Source organism: Mirounga angustirostris, unplaced genomic scaffold (genome assembly GCF_029215605.1).
Source record: "Mirounga angustirostris isolate CCGP_5_RB_7025 unplaced genomic scaffold, mMirAng1.0.hap1 SCAF_4, whole genome shotgun sequence".
Taxonomy (NCBI): Eukaryota; Metazoa; Chordata; class Mammalia; order Carnivora; family Phocidae; genus Mirounga; species Mirounga angustirostris.
In genome coordinates, this window is record NW_026991712.1 from 184,205,211 (window position 1) to 184,225,349 (window position 20,139).

Consider the following 20,139-nt stretch of genomic DNA (forward strand, 5'->3'; position numbering starts at 1 on the left):
GTCTTTGAAGAAATATTTATCAAATGCCTTCTTATACACGCAGAGGTCTCTCTGACAGGTGCACCAGACAGAACCACCCGACCTCAAGGAGAGAGACCCTCTTGGCAGTGATGGACTTGGGTGCCCAGAACCTAGTGTTGGGCAGGATGTGGGAAGTTCCATGATGGGGTGCACAGAAAGATAGAAGCACAGAGAAGGATGACAAAACATAGATATGAGATAGTAAATAAAGTTGTTCAGGGTCATACCAGTGGTGAGTGAATCAGAGCCACCAGCCCAAGAATAGCTCCATAGTGACCTTGCACAGGATGCCCAGACACAATATTGTGTAATGAATCACTGAGGTGTGAGGAGTGTGGGACATGTTCAGGGAGCAGCAGGGACCTGGCTCTAGTTGAGTCTGGGGCAGTCGTGATCGGTTCTGGGGATCTGTATGCAGCGCAGGTGCTGCCCCTGCCTTCTTGTGTTCATTGTGGACCTTTCACACAGCACTGTCTCCCCATGAGCTGGAATGAAACCTCAGACTCCTTTTTAACACATTTTCTAATCCACACACTTGAGGGTGGTGGGTGCTGAAGCTTTAGTGCTAGAATGGAGATTCTGGATGCTTGAATATGCACACCGAGGAGTTTGAGCTCTCCATCTGTCTTGGGCAGAGAAGTGCCATAACCAGTTCCTTAGAATGCAAATAAAGAATGGTCTTTACCTTGGTGGAATAACATTACACAGCACAGGGTCTGTAGTGGTGTGATCTGTCTTCGTCCTGGAAGGCGTTTTTAGTGGCTCTGGTTTGGTTCGGTTAGGTAAAACCAGAATGTAATAAATCTAGCTGAGATGTGGAAGCATTGTTGGCATTCTCCAGAATTCCTGCATCTTTTTCCTTGTAGGTACAAAGTTAAAAACAAAACAAACAAACAAAAAACCACAAAAAAACAAAACAAAACTCTCTTTCCCATGAAGCTCCTAAAAGAATCTTGCTTTAAAAACCATATGCTTCCTCCCAAGATTAAATTGGCATATACCTTTCTCCTGAGAAGGATGTAATTTTTAACATATAAATAGTGACATTGAAAATGAGACTGTTATATCGCTCTTAAATCTATCCAGAGCATTTTGAATACCATCTCGATTTATACCCATTATCATCTATTCTAAAAATACATGGTCTCTTTTTAGCAGTAAAATTTTACATTCTATCTTTCCTTGCCCTCCTTTAACTTCTATAACTAGTAACTTTTCTTCAATCTATTGCCCCATAGATTTTATTCTTAATATAAAGCATTTCCTGGGGTGCCTGGGTGGCTCAGTCTGTTCAGCATCCGACTCTTGGTTTCAGCTCAGGTTGTGATCTCGGGGACCTGGGATTGGGCCCTGTGTCAGGCTCCACACTCAGTGTGGAAGTCTGCTAAAGTTTCTCTCCCTCTCCGTTTGCTCCTCTCCTCTGTGCAGGTGCTTTCTCTCTCTCTCTCTCTACCCCCATCTCACCCCCCCCAATAAAAGTAAATAAATCTTTACAAAGAAAAAAAAAAGCATTTCCTGCTTGGGAGTCTGTTGTCAGATCACCCCTTCACTATGCCTTGCAACAAAAAGTGTGTGTATCAAAAGACATGTACATATTGTTTATTTCCTTTAGCAACAAAGCTCTAAGTGTTAAAAGGGAAATTCTCTCCAATTATGTTATAATAATTATTAGTATACAGTTGATCAAAACAAGATCTTATAAATGATAAAATTTTACTTTTTGTTTAATATTTGTTGGAAATAAGATGGATTCAGGGTTTATTTGTTTGTTAAAAGGTTTTGTGTATTCATTTGACAGAGACAGCATGAGCAGCGGGGAGGAGGCAGAGGGAGAGGGAGAAGTAGACTCCCCTCTGAGCAGGGAGCCCGATGTGGGGCTTGATCCCAGGACCCATGAGATCATGACCTGAGCCGAAGGCAGACGCCCAATCGACTGAGCACCCAGGCGCCCCTGGATTCAGTTTTTTAAGGGCATTAATTCTTGGATGAATATTACTTATTGTTATAATGAGGCTGTGTTCTGCACTAGTTTTTGTTCTTATTTTTCATGTATTTGTAGATACAAGCACTCACAAACCTTTTTTGCATGAATAAGCAGATGGGAGTAATAGTTTTGTTACAGTGTCACTCAATAATTTGAATTCCTTCCGTAACAATGCCAAAAATATAATCGATCATCCGACTTGGTTTGTAATAATCTATCATTTGACACCTCCATTAGATCCTCCTTCAATTTTGTTGAAAGCAAAGAATGAGAAGGTACCTGACTTGCATAAGGCTTTCTTATCATGACCTTAGAGTTAGTCACTGTGTCAACACCAACATCAGTGTTTTGAATTGATCCTTTGTTTGGTGCACTGGAGTTTCTACATCAGGGGCCGTGCTGCCAGTAGCATTCCAGATGGGAGAGGGATGCCTTTGTACTGTGAGGGGAAGGTCTTTGTGAGAGGGGAGGTGAAAGAAGGGTTCCTTTCTCACAGGAGTGCACTCTCAGGCAGGTGAATGTTATCAGGTGACTTTAGGAAGGAAAACCTCTGAAAGCAGAAGGTTTGGAAATGAATTCCCTTAGAACCATTTGGGTCTGTTTCGTGTCTACACATCCCAGTTTGCAGACTCTGAGCCTACAAATCTTGCCTACCAGGCCCAGTCCTAGGCACTGGGAAAGCCCAGGGAGAGTCAGGCCCTGTAGGATCTGGGCTGAGGGTAGGGAGAAGGCCGGCCAGCCTGGGAGCCTGGCATACATCTTACAGGATTCAGTGGGTCAGCCTTGGGCCCTGAACCAGGCTGCACAGTGCTGTGGTGATGGAGTGTTGGATAAATCACTGTCCTCGCCCTCCGAGAGTTTATAATCGGAGCTTGTATTATAAAAGAAAACAAAACAGCACCCCCGAACCAACAAAAACCCCTCTGTGACCTTGTTATTTAACATGCTAATAAAGTATGTGTATTTACATTTTTTAATGTTTTGATAAGTAGATTTCAATATGACTGGTTTTATTTGTAATCCCATAGATTTTATTTTAGGCATTTAAAACCATTTTTAGAAGAGTTTAGGCTTCTCCAGACTGCCAAAAGTGCCCATGGCACAAAAAAGGTGAAGAGCCCTGTTCTGAGTGCTGACCTCTTCCAAATACCACAGTCAGTCAGTTTCCAAGGAGTCCCGATAGACAGTTCAATAAAGAGCTTTCATGAAAGGATGCGACATAGAGTGGGTGCTTGGGAGCACTGTGGTGTGCAACATTACAAGCTTGGGGCATGCACAGTAGGGGTTTAAAATGTTGCAGTAGGTGCGCCTGACTGGCTCAGTTCGTGGAGCGTTCAACTCTTGATCTCAAGGTTGCGAGTTCAAGCCCCACGTTACTTAAAAAAGCATGGTATGTTAGACTCTCAGACCTCTGATGTGGTATTATCAGGCATTATCTGAAGGATATTACAGTCAAGCATTAGGGAATCACCCAAATACACACCCCCCCACCCACTCGCCAGACTGAGTGGAAGGAGAAGACTTTGGTTATCTCCGGAATGGCACACAATTGAGAATGTTCTTGGTTTTGTTGTTAAGTAACCTAGACCTGTGGCTTCCTAGCTACTCTTTGGTTTGCCTCTTTAACGTCTCCACATTAGTGACTTTCTTCCTGGTGCTTTCTTAGGCCGCTGATGTGCTCCACACAACGGGTCCCGGACTTGAAGCTGCAGAGCTGCGTTTAGATCAGATTTCTCACATGCTGCTGACTTTATCTCATTTACAGTATCGCATTTCTGTTACCATACACTGTGTGATCTGGGCCTCCCTACAGCTTTTTAACAATTAGTAATTGAGCAGGAAGTGTGTTTTTATTACAGTGGCCTTTTGATTTTGATTTTACAATCATGTAGTGTTTAGCAGAGAGCAGAGGTGGGGAAGTGGCTCTCTGAAACACATTTTTGACAGAGAGAAGTCTGTTGTTTCAGCCACTTGGCTATCTGTCAGCGGTGCTCAGACTTCCCCCTTGTGCTGGTTGCCTGGCAACCCAGGGCTGGAGCAATCAAACCATGGCCAGTGCTTTTCCAAGCCCAGATCAGGAGATGATTTATTGGTGGAACTGTGAGCACGGTAAACCCACGCCTTAGGAATGGACCTTTTTTTTTTTCTTTTTTAAACCAGGAGTTTATACAAACCACATCAAGCAAAAAGAAAAAGAATATCAGTTGGAGGGTTTTGTTGCAAATTTTTTAAAGAATAAAATTAAGGCCTATAGTGTGCTTGTTATTATGTGTCTATCGGTACATATATAGATGAATATTTTTACTTAGTTGGATCATTACTCTTTTTAAATTTTTTTTATTTTACTGGCACTCAGCATCTTAAAAGTAAGTCCTTTTTTTTTTTTTTTTTAATTAGGATACTTGGGATGCAATCTTTTCCATGAGCAAGCATGCCTGGGGTCATCTGTGAAGCCTTGATAGAATCATACATAGAACCATAGCCTCACTTTTCTGATGCCTGTGTCTGTGTTCTGGATTTGATGCAGGAAGCATAAAATACTGATTGCTTTTCCATTTTTCAAAATCAGCTGAAAAATCCAAAGAGCCAGCCTCACTATGTGCTGTGTTAATAATACTTAAGTAGGCCTTCCTCTTTGTACATGTCTGCATCCGTGTGTGACGGGAGAGCTGTCATTTTAGGACAAGTTAATTCTGAACTTCCAGATTCTTCTCACTTTCTGCTTCCGCCTACACTGCCTTCTTTTGTGCCCCTCCCCCATTTATAATTATAACCTTTTAACTGTGGAAATTATCCCATATTGATTTATTTTTGCTATAAAAGTGAGTTTTAAAGTTCTTTTTAGAGGTTTCTTCTTTATAGAGTCTCAGACACTTTAATATTGCTGGTGGGGATGAAGAGGAATTCCTTTTGGGAGGCATTCTGCATAGGGCAAAAGAGTCTCAGCCTGACTTAGCAGGCTGAGCATTTCTTAAGCATTTCTTTTTGTAAAATTTTAAGGAACCTGAGCATTTCTTTTTGTAAAATTTTCAGGAAATACTGTGGAACTCAAACTCCACTCTGCATGCAGCCCAATGCGTCTAACTGTGTATGTAAATGTGCTATTAGTATGTTTGTATTCCTTATAAATATACAGATCTAATCTGTTTGTGTAATTTACACACAGCTGTGTTCATGCTCCCTTAACACCAATATTTTCATGAAAGCAAGAGTGAGGTATCACAGGAGGACTGTTGTTCCAAACAAAAGCCACCAGAGCAGGCTTGTGGTGGGGCCCATTACCAGTCCTTCATGTGGGACCCTCTCTTGAGGGACTCTCTGTGGTAGCCATCCTGCTTGGGGATGGCAGGAGACCAAATGGGATGCCTGTAATAGAAAACAATAACCACTGGCTAGACAGAGATCTGCCTTATGACCAAGGTTTGCCTTTTGTAATTGAAATACACTCCTCCCCCCCCCCCCCCACTCCCCTACATTTCCTAAAGGAATAATTGATCTCGCTCCCCTTTTGGAGATTGTTTAAAGTGAGCAAATTCAGTGAGGAGCCCTGGCCCTTGTCATGTTGTCATGAAGGGGAAACAAAGTCCAGGGGCCCCTTCTGTGGCAAGAACTGAAGTGAGCCCCTGGTGCTGGTCAGGGCCTCAGTTTCCCCTGTTTGGGAAGAAGGGGCAGATCATAACAGCTTCTGGGTTTGGTTAAGTTCTTCTGGAAGACAGATTTTACTTAATTTGAAATAACAAGCCTTATTTAATTGTGTTCCATTGAGGATTGCATGTATGTTACCATTGTCTGTAATTCTGACCAATTTATGTATTCTGCCTCCCTAATAGAAAACTTTTGGTGCTTTGGGTGTTTTTTTTTTATGAAAAAGAAGTAAGGATCATTCTAGATCTGCACTTTTATGGTATCTACTAGCCACTTGTGGCTGTTGAGCACCTGAAGTATGTGCTAGTCCAAGCTGAGATGTGCTGTAAGTGTAAAATATACACTGGATTTTGCAGACTTGAGTAGGAAAAAGAATGTAAAACATTTCATTAATATTTTTATATTGACTACATGTTGAAATGATAATATTTTGGATATTATCAAGTTAAAATGTATTACTAAATGGGGCACCTGGGTGGCTCAGTTGGTTAAGTGACTGCCTTCAGCTCAGGTCATGATCCCAGGGTCCTGGGATCGAGCCCCGTATCGGGCTCCCTGCTCAGCCAGAAGCCTGCTTCTTTCTCTCCTACCTCCCCCTGCTTGTCTTCCCTCTCACGCTCTCTGTCTCTCTCTCTGTCTCTCTCTCCCTGTCAGTTAAATAAATAAATAAAATCTTTAAAAAAAATTAAAAAAAATGTATTACTAAAATTAATTTTACCTGTTTCTTTCTAAAATATAAATACTAGAAAATTAAAGTTACATATTTGGCTCACATTTGTGGCTCACGTTCAGTTTCTATTGGGCAGCCACGGATCTAGACTCTTTTAATTATAATTTATGCAAAAGGCTTCTTCACTAAAGATTTCTACTTCTTTTTTCCCTTGTAACTTACAGACAAGCCACATTTCTTTTTTGAGTTTCCTCTTCCTTCCTCCTGTGCTGAGCACTACTTTTTTTAATGACTTATTTATGAGCCACTTTACAGGGACATTTATGTGGAAATTTTATGGTGATATTGCAAGGAGAGTAGGAGCCCATTTGGGTTCTGTTATTAGTGTTGGGTTATTTTTAATTTGGGCATAGCTGGGCAGCCATAATTGGCAAGAGGTATTTAGCTGGCGGTATTTCTACATCTGTTAATGCTGCTGCCTAACTAGCCAGTTCTCATTTGACTTGAAAGTGCATTGAAGCATTCTGATATTCATCCAGTGGCAGTGCTTTGTTAGGCCTGAAATAGTGACAGGACTTCCACATATTCAGCGTAACCATCTAGACTCAGAGGAGCATACAGACAAAGCTATATAGTCTGGCTCAGTGGTCTTTGCTAGTGGGCCCAGTTGCTGTGTAAACCATCCAACATGAGGTCATTTTCCCATGGGGCATGTGGTCTTGGAATGAAGAAGTGGAGTCAGTACTCCACTTTGACACTTGACATTTGAGACCACCTGGGAAAGGTTTAACTAACTTAGGTGTGTTGAAAAGAAAATTACTGGCTTCACTCTGGGTGCTGAGCTGGCATCACAGAATGGGATGGTGTGGTTTCTGTAGTGGGACTTGTACATTTGAACGCACAGGAAAGTTGGGTGCCAAATAATTTTGTAGGTAGTTCTTAGAGAGTTGGAAACTTAACAGTGAACACTGATCAGGAGGCATTGAGTCAAGCTGGAGAGCAAATGGCTGGGAAGTCAATAGTATTGTGGGAAGACCAAACAAACCAGCTCACCTGCAGATACATTCATTTATTAATTCAACCGGTGGTTGTTGATCACCTGCTGTTTGTGTCAGGTGTTGTTCTAGGTGCTAAGGATATAGTAGTGAACAAATTTTCTTATGTATTCAGTATCCTATATATCATGCCATGTCATATCATATGGTAATAAGAGCTATGTGTTAGAGTAAGATTATACAGAGTGATAAGGTATGCAGATTGTCTTAGGAAGTCTAATTGGAAAATTGTTTACTGGCTCAGTTAATTGTCAGCTAACATGGAGGTTAAAGTTTTTTGTGGTTTTGTAATGAATCTTGTAGTGGTTTCCTATTTCTGCATAACAAATTACCCCAACAATAAAAATGACCTCAACTTAAAACAGCAGTGATCAATTTATTATGTGTCACAGTTTCTGTGGGATCAAAATTTAGGAATGGCTCAGCTGTGTGGTTCTGGCTTGGGGGACTTTCATGAGGTTGCAGTCAGATGGTGAATGGGGTCGGAGTCATCCTGAAGTTTCTTTGATTCACGAGTCTGGGTGAGAAAGACTCGAATGGCCAAGGGCTGGAGCAGCTGGAAGTTCTAAGGCATCTCTCTCTGTCCCTATGTGGTCTCCCTAGCACAGTGGCTTCAGGATAGCCAGACTCCTTAATATGGGGGCTCAGGGCTCCACAGACATGTGTCTGGAAAGGGGGAGCCAAGTGGAAGCTGTGTAGCTTTTTTATGACCTAGCCTTAAGTTACCCAATGTCACTTCTATCATATTTGTCAAGCCAGTTAAAAAGGTCCACCCAGGGTCAAGGGTAGAGACAGACCCACTCCTCAGTGGAGGGAGGAGTGTTTTCATCACTCCGTAAAAGCAGCATGTAGGACAGGATAGAAATACAGTCTGTCACAAATAAAAAGCCTTCTGGATATGTGTGTTTTATTTTGTTTTGTTTTAGATAATATATGATCCTTGTCTGTAAAATGAGAGTTTTGACAGGGTTAGATGCTCTAAAGCTTCCTTCCAACTCTGACATTCTCTGATTATGCTATTATTACAGATGTGGCAGGGAGTGAGGGCTGACTTTTAACAGCTGCCCAGCTTTGTAGCTGTTTCTGGGGCATGTGAGCAGGAATCAGCTGGGGAGGTAAGGGGTCTGGTCTGCTGGACTCCTCCTGCTGGACTCAAATAATTTCAGACCTGGCACTTCAGTTCCCCTTTGTGTTCTGTTTCTGTAGCTGTTCTTATGGCAGGGGGCAGAGGCATGTAAAATAGTGCTTGAAACCAGGAGCTGTCCACAATCATGATACTCATGAATGAAGGAAGGTGGAAGGATCAGGGCAGGATTATGTTAGACCTACCTTCCCCCATTCTTATTCCTATACTCTTTGGCCTTTGGAAGATTAGAAAGGAAAGGAAAGGAACAAAAAAGAGAATGCCTGTGTGACGGCTAAGCAGCTGCCATATTTGATCCTAGAGAGAACTTCTCTTAGAAATGGACAGGCTTGGGTTTGCGTTTCTGTCGTAAATACCATCACATCTTTTGGGACGAGGCAGGGAGACAGGTCTTTTGTTGTTGCTGTTAAAATGAGAATTAATTAATTAATTAATTAATTAGAGCGAGCATGCACACGGGTGGGGGGAGGAGCAGAGGGAGAGAATCCCAAGCAGACTCCCCACTGAGCTCAGAGCCCAACACAGGGCTCAGTCTCATGACCGATGAGATCATGACCTGAGTCAAAACCAAGAGTCGGATGCTTCACCAACTGAACCACCCAGTTGCCCCTAAAACTAGAATTTATTTAATGTTAAAGGTATCTTTGGCTAATCTTCTGAATTTCCAAGTAAGACAGTTGAGAAGGCATGTCCTGCATTAGCAAGGTCTTATTTTGGAGAATTTAGCTATCCTCTTATCTCTGTAGGAGAGAGGCTACCTACCTCACTGAGGCTCCCAGTGGTGGAGAACTAGAGGCACTGACTGTTGAGGCTTTACAGGTGGCAGAAGGCCCAAAGACTCCTTTTACACAGGAGTGCTTGGAAGCCCTGAGAGAGGGATGGTGACCTTCACAAGCAGTGGAATTACTAAGTGGCAGAGCCATGTACTCTAAGCTAAGTTGTTTTGTGAGAAAATGTTTAACATGGGTATACAGCATATAATCTCTTGTTTCAAAAAGCAAGTATGTATATGTAACATTTCTTTTAGGTTTTTTTTGTTTTTTGTTTTTTTTTAGGTACAATACCCTTTAATTCCTCTGACATAGGTAGATAAAATAGAATGTTTTCTGCATCTAGATTCTAAGCAGTTAATCCAATTTTGAAACCTTATTTACTTTTCCACCCTTCCTGCTTGGTATGGATTGAGGCAGGATACTTAATTTACCTGAACCTCAGCTTCTTCATCTCTAGACTGCCCCAGTGACACCTGTCTTGGAGAGCATGCTGAGGAGGATGTGGTCTGGGACTCATCAGTGTCCACATTGAGATTGTGATGTCCTGAGTCTATGGAAGATGTTACTCTGAGTAGAAAGTGTAGGTGCAAGTCTGAGGTGGGGAAAAATGTCAGATGTAGAGAGAGATGGGATCATAAAAATGTAATTATTGTTTTACATTGTTGTCTTGTTGGCTGTTTTTAAACTACAGCTGACCCTTGAGCAACACAGGTTTGAACTGCACTGGTTCACTTAAGCGTGGGCTTTTTTGATAAATAGAGTACTATAAATGTATTTCTTCTTTCTTATGATTTTCTTTTTTATTATTATTTTATTTTATTTAAGATTTTATTTATTTATTTGCCAGAGAGGGAGATAGCGAGAGCAGGAGCAAAAGCAGGGGGAATGGGAGATGGAGAAGCAGGCTTCCCGCTGAGCAGGGAGCCTGATGCGGGGCTCGATCCCAGGACCCTGGGATTATGACCTGAGCTGAAGGCAGACGCTTGACTGAGCCACCCAGACACCCCTATTATTATTTTATTTTTGAAGTAAGCTTTACAGATCCAACATGGGGCTTGAACTCACAACCCTGAGATCAAGAGTCACATGCTTTACCGACTGAGCCAGCTGGTGCCCCTTGCTCATGATTTTCTTTAAAAAAAAAAAAAAGAAAAGATTTTATTTATTTATTTGAGAGAGAGCGCACAAGCAGGGGGAGGGCCAGAGGGAGACGCAGGCTCCCCGCTGAGCAGGGAGTCCGACACAGGGCTTGATCAGACCCAAGATCATGACCTGAGCCGAAGGCAGACATTTAACTGACTGAGCCACCCAGATGCCCCCTTATGATTTTTTTTTTTAAGATTTTATTTATTTATTTGACAGAGACAAAGCAAGAGAAGGAACACAAGCAGGGAGAGTGGGAGAGGGAGAAGCAGGCTTCTCGCTGAGCAGGGAGCCCGATGCGGGGCTCCATGCGGGGCTCGATCCCAGGACTCTGGGATCATGACCTGAGCCGAAGGCAAAGGCTTAACGACTGAGCCACCCAGGCGCCCCCCCTTATGATTTTCTTAATAACATTTGCTTTCCTCTATCTTCACTTTATTGTAAGAATATGGTAAATAGGACATGTAACTTACAAAATATGTGTTAATCAACTGTTATTGGTAAGACTTCCGGTCAACAGTAGACGATCAGTACTTAAGTTTTGGGGAGTCAGGAGTTATGCATAGAATTTTAACTGCTGAGGAGGGTGCCAGTGCCCTAAGCCCCACGTTGTTCAAGGGTCAACTGTAACTAGTTTAATGAAACTGTAAACTATCCTGGAATAATGCTAGTAAGTTCAAAGTGTACTTCCAAAGTGGGATGAGAAGTCAGGAGCACATACTAGAACCCTTAGAAATGCCCGCCATGGCTTGCTGGCATGTCTCCTCCCAGACAAATTAATTGTGATGCCACTTATTGAAAAAGTAGTGCCTTACTTTAGGTCACCATTTCATCAATGTGTTAAACATTTAAAACCAAAAACCAAATGATAGTCGTCAAAGCATTATTGGTAGTATATCTGTAGCAGGAAATGTGTTTTGGATATGAGGTGATGGGAATCTATAACATACAGGACTGTATTAATGAAATTCAATAGGTTCTCATCTAGTGGTTGGTCAGTAAGAGCCACTGATGAACTGGTAGGCATCATGCAATACACATGTTTGGAAAGGCTTTCTTTTCTTCTGCTTGGCATCAGTGTTCTCTTCTTTCACCCTACCCTGTCATTCACACAGGCCCACATTTAGGATACATCTTTGATTTTCTTCTGCTGCTTTATACCTTCAGAAGAGCCATGGACGTACTCCTGTTACTCCCTACCTGGCATAGGGACTTGCATTTTTGTATCTCTGGTGGGGAAAACTGTAGTTTGCTTACTTGCAGATCTGCCTGCTCTTCAGTCCCCTGAGAACCAGTAAGTTATTAACATAAAATTTTGTGCAGAAAACAGGGTAGAGCAGAAGGAGCCATTTTCACAGTGGGAATCATTTTAATACCTACAGTGTTTTCCAAACAGTTATGTAAGAGGACTAACTAGAAATGGCTTCTCCGAAATCCTGGTGAGTCTCTGACTGTGATACACTAGTTAAAATTCACCAGAGGGAGTTAATTTTGAAAGCTCTCAGCCAGGGGTTAATGCAGAGTTATCTTTTAGCCATTTTTGTAGCATAGCCCTCTCTTCCTGCTTCTTTCTCTGCTGCAGACACAGGTCAGAGCCAGCACTTGAGATGAGCCATGTTGGGAGTTTCACATGTAGATGAGAGAGATGAACACACTTTATCCTTTGGAAGATTTACTCCCAGCCCAGGACACTTCGTTGCACTATCCAATTTGATATGCAGAATAATGGTTTTGAGATAGATAGGACAGGTATTTTATGGCCAATTTAAAAGGTGAACAAATGGAGGCAAGAATAAGTTATTAGAATATAGCCTATACTTGTCCATTTATAGATTGGGGGAAACATTTAAATCTTTAAATATAAATACAGGCCAGAGATGCTTATTGCACCCCTGACCTGCAAACTCCATGTTTAGAGCTCACCCCATCCCTGAGGTTCCCCAATTGTTCAATTTGTCACCCTTGACACTCCCACCCTGGTTCAAGGATTTGCTGACATTGGTTAGTTTGCCCATCTGCGAAACGGAGATGGTAGTAGCCCCTGCCTTGGAAGGTCGTTGTGGCGCTTCGGTAAATCCACACACCAGGAGTCCTTGAGACAGTGCCTTGCATGTGGTTGCAGCACTCATTGGAACCATTTTTATTATTGTGTAGGATGGTGTTTCCCTACTGTTCTCCTATCAGTGACACATGACAGTGAAGCTGCTTGCCCTCGGCCCACGCCACCACCCCAAGGGTGGAGAAGGTCAGCATCTGAGGAGGCCAGTGCACAGGGCTTGGGAGGCTTTGACATGGGGCAGGTGCAGCAACAGCATGAGGAACTTTTGAACATGTTACTTTATTGTAAGAGAGAACGTTACTGCGTTTGGACCCAATTATGCTTATTCTTACAATTAGCTCCTGTTTCAAAAGTTAGTTCCTATTAATTATATCCTGTTTATCAAAATTTCCTTTATGGAACAGAGGAGTAGACTAGATCCTAGGACTTCTGAGTTTAGGTCTCATATTCTTCCATTCTACTAAGAATGAAAAATAGAGTTTTGCATTGCAGATTCTGTTAAAACCCAGGTTTAACAATAAGTGCTATGTTCAGGTAACTCACTTTTTTAAAGCCAGGAGTTAAATGGTCTCTACTAGGAACTTATAGGTAGGTAACTCCTGATGGTGATATAAAGTTTCAGCTCAATAATAGAAAACTATAGCAATTTGTCTATAAACTGGAGCATAATTATGTAACATGATAGAGGTGCCAATTATCACAATGGCAGTCATATTACACTATATAAATTAATCAATATGTTGTACACCTTAAACATATGCAGTGTTGCATGTCAAAATATATATATTTTTAAAGATTTTATTTATTTGTGAGAGAGCGTACACACATATGCACACAAGTTGGGGGAGGGGCAAAGGGGAAGGGAGAAGCAGATTCCACGCTGAGCAGCGAGACCAACAAGGGGCTCAATCCCAGGACCCTGGGATCATGACCTGAGCCGAAGGCAGATGCTTAACCAACTGAGCCACCCAGGCGCCCCTCAAAGTATATTTCAATAAATAAAATAAATAAAAACTGGAGCACAATTGCAAACTAAGTTGTAAAACAAAGCAAAGGACAGTGTCCTTGCCATAAATAAATATATATTTATATTTGGACTTCATCTGGCTATGGAGTTCAAAAATAGAAAACGACTTGTTTTGTACTCCTGGGGAACACACAGTCAGGTTGATAGGAGACAAACAGTGCCAGAGAGCAAGTACCAACACCCCAAGACCCCGAGCTCTTCCATCTGAGCGCAGCCGACGGCAAGCCTGTGCAGTATCAGAAGCAGAGCTGCTGAGCACCGGCAGCTGTGACTGAGCCAAAGTTACTGCCTCTTAAATGAACAGTCTTCTTCTCCTTCACCCCTGACATCCTAGCATCCTAATATCTGTGCACTGCCAGGGACAGAGAAGCTAATGGACATAGAAATAATTTGGGAGGGCTTGAATTTCAGCACTGGACATGCTGAATTTTAGTTCAACTACTAGAAGGTAGTAGCCCCTGCTACTACCCTGTTAAAAAACAGACTGTGTCTATGAATTTTCATTTAGAAGCGTATAGTACCTACCTGTTTTTAAGTCAGGAGTATTAATTATTAAATTAAAGCCTGAAAACCTTTAATGTCTTCATTTGAAGTGAGATGAATTAATAGAGGGAAAGGAGCCTAAGGCCTCAGAAACTCACTTAACATACTGACCTATTCTCATTATTGACTGCTCTGAGTGGGTTGGCTTTGTTTCGATTTTAAAGGCTACTCTACATTTCTGGTAAACCACAAGGTAAAGGCTGGTCTCTGAGAAGCAGATGTTTTGCCAGTTTTGAGGCCTTGTGGCTTTCCATAGAGAAGTAACAATACAGGCCACATGAAGCTTTTACTTCCTTTTTTTTTTTTCCCCTTCAGTGGGGCAAATGGTGCTTTTGCACTTGGTAGCAGTCCTTGATACACATTGACATTGGTGGTCTGTGTTCACCACCAGATGTCGAATTCATATTTCTGGAAGTAGTTAGTTTGCAATGTCTCTGAGACATTTGAGCAAGTGTTCCCAGTGGACTTGGACCATAGATTTAGCCTTAGAGATAGTAGGGAGAATCTTGGGTGATATTGAAAGCCAAGGAAGCAATGGAGATCACATTAGGAGGGGTTTGGAGAGCAGAAAGCCTAGAACAAAGCCTTGGGAAGAGCTCTAACATTTAGAAGTTGAGTAAAGAATCTAGCCAGTTGATAGGAGGAAAATCAGGAGAGTTTGGTGCCAAGCAGGTCAACTCTGTTGTTAGAGTTCATGATGGATCCCTTGGCTTTTACCAGTCCCTTTCCACCCTGACCACCCAAATCCAGGCCCTTGTCATCTCATGGCTTGTTTCACTTCTGCATCCAAAACCGGGGAGCTCCAACTGCCTAATGCTATAGGGAGGCAAAGTGATAGAAGATACAGTTCTTGTCTTTTCAGGGCTTACAGACTCTATGCATACGTGAGGGCTTATACAAATAAACAAATGCCAAGTGAAGGGGACGGAATGGTCAGGGAAGTTTTATGTCAGAGGGGGAGGGATTTGAGCTTGGGTTTGAGGTAAACTGAAAGTATCTTGGGTAGGCTGTGGAGAGGAGTAGAAAAGATGTCTGAGTCTAGAGTTCAACAGAAGGTGCAGCGGGCCAGTTGCCATTACTGGACATCTGATTGGAAATGTCGGCGGAGACAGGATCCTAGAGGGTCTTGAATTAAGAGCTAAGGGGTGTAAACACCATTCTGAAGAGGTCAAGGAACTCTTTTCAAGTAGGGGTTGGGGGCTAGACAATATGGGACTCATGATGACATATGTGGTTTTGAAAAATTCCTTGGTAGAGGCTTATACATGGCCGGATGGGGGAGATGGGCTAATAGCCTAGCTAGTAGGAGAGAGAGATAAGGGCTTGGCATGGGACTAGCACTAGAATGGGTAAGAAAGGAGGGCTTTGAAAGACCTTTCTGAGGAAGAATGCTGAGGGCTTGGTGATGTGATGTTGGGGCCAACAGGAAGGGGTGGAGTCACAGGTAATGGTACCATGACTGAAAACGGCTCCCTCTAAAGACTCTTACCTCCATTTTACAGAGAGAGTGGCACTGCAGGAATTGTAGTTTGGACCCTGGGTTTGCATTCTGTCCTTGCTCTGAAGAGTTAGGTGACCTTGGTCTGGTTTACTTAACCATCTGTGTCTCAGCTTCCTTGTCTGGAAAATGCAGATAGTAGTAGTACTTCCTTCTAGGTTGTGAGGGTTTTGGATTAATATATGTGAGGTTCCTAGCATATAGTAGGTACTTTATAACCACTAGTTGAATGGATAAGATTTGGTGATTACATCATAACAAGGAGAAGAATCGGGACTTGAACTCAAGTTTGCCCGAATGTACCACATGATCCTGATGTTTCAGATTCAGCCTCTCTCAGCTGCCGCCTTCATTGTGCCCGTGTCTCCTGTGAGCCTGTGTGTGTCATTTGGCATCAGGCTTACATTCAGATTGCATGGTGCTGGCATTCTACCATCTGACTCATGCCAGATCACCTACCTCAACTCCGTAGAGCACCCCCCTCCTATAACCCGCTTCCCCTTCTCCACCTCTGTGTTTCATGGATGGTCTTCCCACTCCCCTCCACCTCTGCAGATGCTCTTGGTTCTTCATGGGGTGGCCTGTCTTGCTGCCTTGGTGAAGGTATACTGGACTACTACAGGCCGTCCCTCCTCCTGGCTGCCCCTACTGCACTGAGGAGTTACACTTCACTCCTGTATGCTTGGCTGAATGAAGTCTCAGATTGTTCTATCATGACTTCACACACATTTATCTTACCTGCTAAAAATGAATCACAGTTTTAATAAAGGTCTATTGGCTACCCCCTAAAAAAAAAAAAATTCCTCCCAGTGCTAGATGCTAGTAAATACTTAAAGAGCAGATTAAGAAGCATTAATTCTGATGGCTGAGGTAGAGTTCTGGCCCTCCTCTTCTCAACACCTGGGTTAGGTTATCTCACCAGCCTCCTTAACTGGTCTCTGAATGGCTGCCAGTTTGTCCCTAATCCATGACATAGGCCACACTGCCACTGGAGCAACCCTTACCCAGTCTTTCCGTGGACCACTCGTGCTTTAACTTCTCTACTGGCCTACAGTTAGGACCATGACACTTCAGCCTGGCTTAAAGGCTGTCTGCAACCTGATCCTCTCCTGCCTCTTCAGTCTTATCTGCTGGCACTCCATTCTGTATACCCTGTCCTCCTTGCAGTTCCCAGAATGTTCTGTATGCCCTTGCTGGCTGACTCCTCTGCTCGAAGCCCTGCTGGAGCCCACCTGGCAGGCATGTTCTTCCTTGTCACTTCCTCTAAGACATCAGCAGAGTAAGTTGCTTCCTTCTCCTAGCCCCATTCATAGCCCTTTGTCCCTCTGCTGCTTTTCTAAGGGCCCAGAAATTGATCCCTTCTCTTTCCTGCCGGCCTGCCCGCCCGCCAGCCCGCCGGCCCACCGGCCCACCGGCCCACCGGACTGGAGCTCCTTGAGGGCAGGGCAATCTCATTGCCTTGCAGCATTCCCAGAGGAGATGCTCTGCACAGAGCTCAGGATGCATGTTGATCATACAAGTAACAAAGGTCACTCTTCTTTAGATTAGAAGAGAGCTGCTTTTTTGTGCCTTGACAGATTTTTCCTTTGAACTATATAAATTATATTGGAAACCGACAATGATGAGTCATATCTTAGAAAGGGGGTGAAATCTGAAAATATAGAGCCTCCAGGAATGGAGTAGGAGGTTGCAGGTCGGTCTTACAGGCCAAGTCTGGCTCTTCACTGAATTTGCCCGACTGGTCTCAAACACCGGGAGTGGGAGGGACTCTCCTCCCGGTGGGCAGGTGATTTATTGGCTGGGAAGCTTTCGCGGTGATTTAGTTGTGAAACGGCGCCCTGCGAGGTGCAGGCTAATGCCTGGGCCGGGCGGAGCTGCCGCCTACAATCCCGGGCCGGAAGGGACCGTGAGGGTCGTTGGGGCCAGCCCCTCATTTCGCAGTCCGAGGGCGGTGGGCGTGCGGCTGTCGCGCTGCTGACTCTGCCCGCCTGGAAGGAGGACTGGAGACGGAGCGGCCTGGGAAGGGTCCCGAGTGGCGGCTCAGCCCGGCCCGGGCCCCGCGGGTGCCCTCTGCTCGCGCTCACCGCGGTAGGGAGGAAGTTTGTGCGCTTTACTGCTCGGATTTACTCCTGCTATTCGGAGGGAGGAAACCGAGATACCAGCGCGGGGGCCCAGAGGCCCTGGCCGTGGAGCCTTCGGGCTGGGGCCGGGCGGGGACGGAGCTCGGGGCCGACGGGCGGCGCGGTGATCCAGGCCGCCTTTTGCAGCCGCCCGCGGCCGCGCCGGGCTTTGCGCGCCGCGCTCCAGCCTCCTCCCCCGGCCGCGGCGGCCCCAGCCCCGCGCCCCCCGCGCCCCGCGCCGCGCGGCCCCGCCGCGGTCACACGCCGAGCCGCCCCGGCTGCCTCCGCCCTGCGCTTTGTGGAGCCGGAGCCGGAGCCCGAGCCGGGTGACAGGCGCGGCCTCTCGCTGCCCGGACCCGGAGTGCAGCCGGCGCGGTGTACCTGTGGCTGCAGGGCCGCCCGCCCGGGAAGTGTCGCGGGGGTCGGTCGAGCGGGACCAGGCTTCGAACCGGGAGCTCCAGGCCGGGGGCTCTGAGGTGGGGGGCTGGGGAGCCGGGAGCTGCCTCCACGGGGCTGGGGAGGGGCTGCCTGGAAGGAATGGGACAAAGTGAAAGTCTCCGGACTGCTGGGGTGGGGGTGGCGGTGGGGGTGGCGGTGGGGAGCGTGGGGAAGAAGGAGGGGGTGCTGGTGATTATTTGGTGCCTTGGACTGGCTTTTAATGACGGCGATGGGGGTTCGGGCTCCCAGTGGGCTTCCGTGGATATCGGTGCCTTCTTGGAGAATTCCTCGGATTAACGAAAGGGCCTTTTAACCCTTCTAGGATGACCTTTTACAGAAAAGTCTTGAGGTTTGATTCCTTTTTCCTCCTTTCTGCTCAACACTCTGGGAAGCTTCGTTCTCAGGTGGAAAGCAGTTGTGCTGTTTTATTGAAACACGGCGCGTATTTGTTTATACCTTGGTGGACCAGCGCCGAGACTGTGGTACCGAGAGCACACATTGCTTCTTAGCCTCAGACCCAGGATGTCCTTCTCCCAAACGTGTGTGCGATTGGGGTTCCGATGACGGCTGTCCAGGGCCTGCCCTGGCGGGGGGTCCCAGCTGTACTGCTGAAATTGTCTCCCAGCCTAGTCAGTATTCCCTAGCTCAGACTTTTTTGTGGTGGTTATTCTGCTGATTGCAGATATCTTTGCTTTGCTGACATCCTGTTTTGGTTTTGGTTTTTACATCCCATTTGTTGTTTCTTTTTATCACAGAAACGCTTCGTTAAGGGGCTCAGGCAGTACGGCAAGAACTTCTTCAGAATTAGAAAGGAGCTGCTTCCCAATAAGGAAACAGTGAGTACAATTGGACTTTATGTAACTTGATTTTTTTTTTTTTTCCTTCTTTGCCCCTGCTGCTTCTCCGCACTTGATCTTATGAAATGGTTTCCTTTAACCCTGTGCTGTGCTCAGACTCTGGCTGGCCCCTAAGATCTGCTTCATTTTACTTCCTTTACTTTTAGCTCCTGATTTTAGGTAGTAGTGACAGATTATGCTTTATCCCCCCACAAAGAAAGAGGACTTACCTTGTAAGAACAGAAAGGTCTTTGGCAACAGAGGGTTAGTTGGGGGTTGTCTGGGGTGTTGAGCCATTAACATCTAATTGTAAATATAGTGGCTGAAACAGGAAATGTCATTTACCACCAATTGGATTTGGTTATTGACAGAAGGCATCAACCGAGCAATAGAATGAAGAGATCTGTGGCTCACTAGACTTTGAATTCTATGGGGACTTTTTCTTTTTTTAATGTTGCTTATGTTTTGAAGAGTAGTTTTAACTCTTTAATTTTCCAGCCTTAAAAGTTTGCACTTTTCAGGGTGCCTGGCTGGCTCCGTTGGAAGAGAATGTGACTCTTGATCTCAGGGTCATGAGTTCGAGTCCCACGTTGGGTTTAGAGGTTACTTAAATAAATAAATAATTTTAAGTAAAAGTTTGCACTTTTCATTGAACAGATAGATACACAAGGATTCTTATAAATTGCTTAAATGAGCCTTTTATAAATTCCTTTGATATTTCACAAAGCTGAGAATCCCATCTTTTGCTAAACTTGGGGTAGGAGGGTTTGCTGAGGAAAGTTCAGAGTAAAGTTATATAAAGAGAATACTAGCAGGGGATTCAGTCTCATTCACCTGAATTCCTTCCAGGTGGAATTGGAGGGGGGTGGAGAGTTCTTCTTCTTGCTGAGCCAGGGAATGGGTAAGCTGGGAATGGAGTGGGACCAACCAAGTCCCAGTGTCTGTGGCCTCTGCAGAACCTAGTTACTGGAAGTGCTTCATGGGCCTTGGGGATGGAGGGTGAATATTTAGACATTGAGCTGCTTTCACTCCACCCCCACCCTCCCTGAGTGAAAGGAGGAAATGAAGAATATCCAGTATAGAAGGAGCCGGGTTGTTTTGGTTTGGTTTGGTTTTTAGTTTTCTAATTGGGTGTTGTTGATTGATTTCCTCCTATTCAATTTTGATTCTTTTATTCTGAGTT

At 44.5% G+C, this 20,139-nt stretch overlaps 1 protein-coding gene across 14 annotated transcripts in view; it reads left to right on the forward strand.

Annotated features, from left to right (window-relative positions):
• The window catches only part of RERE (arginine-glutamic acid dipeptide repeats), a 427,124-nt gene that overhangs the window by 350,892 nt on the left and 56,093 nt on the right, over positions 1–20,139 (forward strand). For 10 of the 14 annotated variants that reach the window (XM_064589979.1, XM_054513156.2, XM_054513158.2 and 7 more), the window contains one exon: positions 18,876–18,956. In XM_064589979.1, the coding sequence (XP_064446049.1) occupies positions 18,876–18,956 (81 nt within the window). Of the gene's footprint in view, positions 1–17,388; positions 17,651–17,853; positions 18,159–18,875; positions 18,957–20,139 lie in introns of those variants that run through there. The other 4 variants (XM_054513161.2, XM_054513163.2, XM_054513160.2 and 1 more) reach the window with 3 other exon arrangements.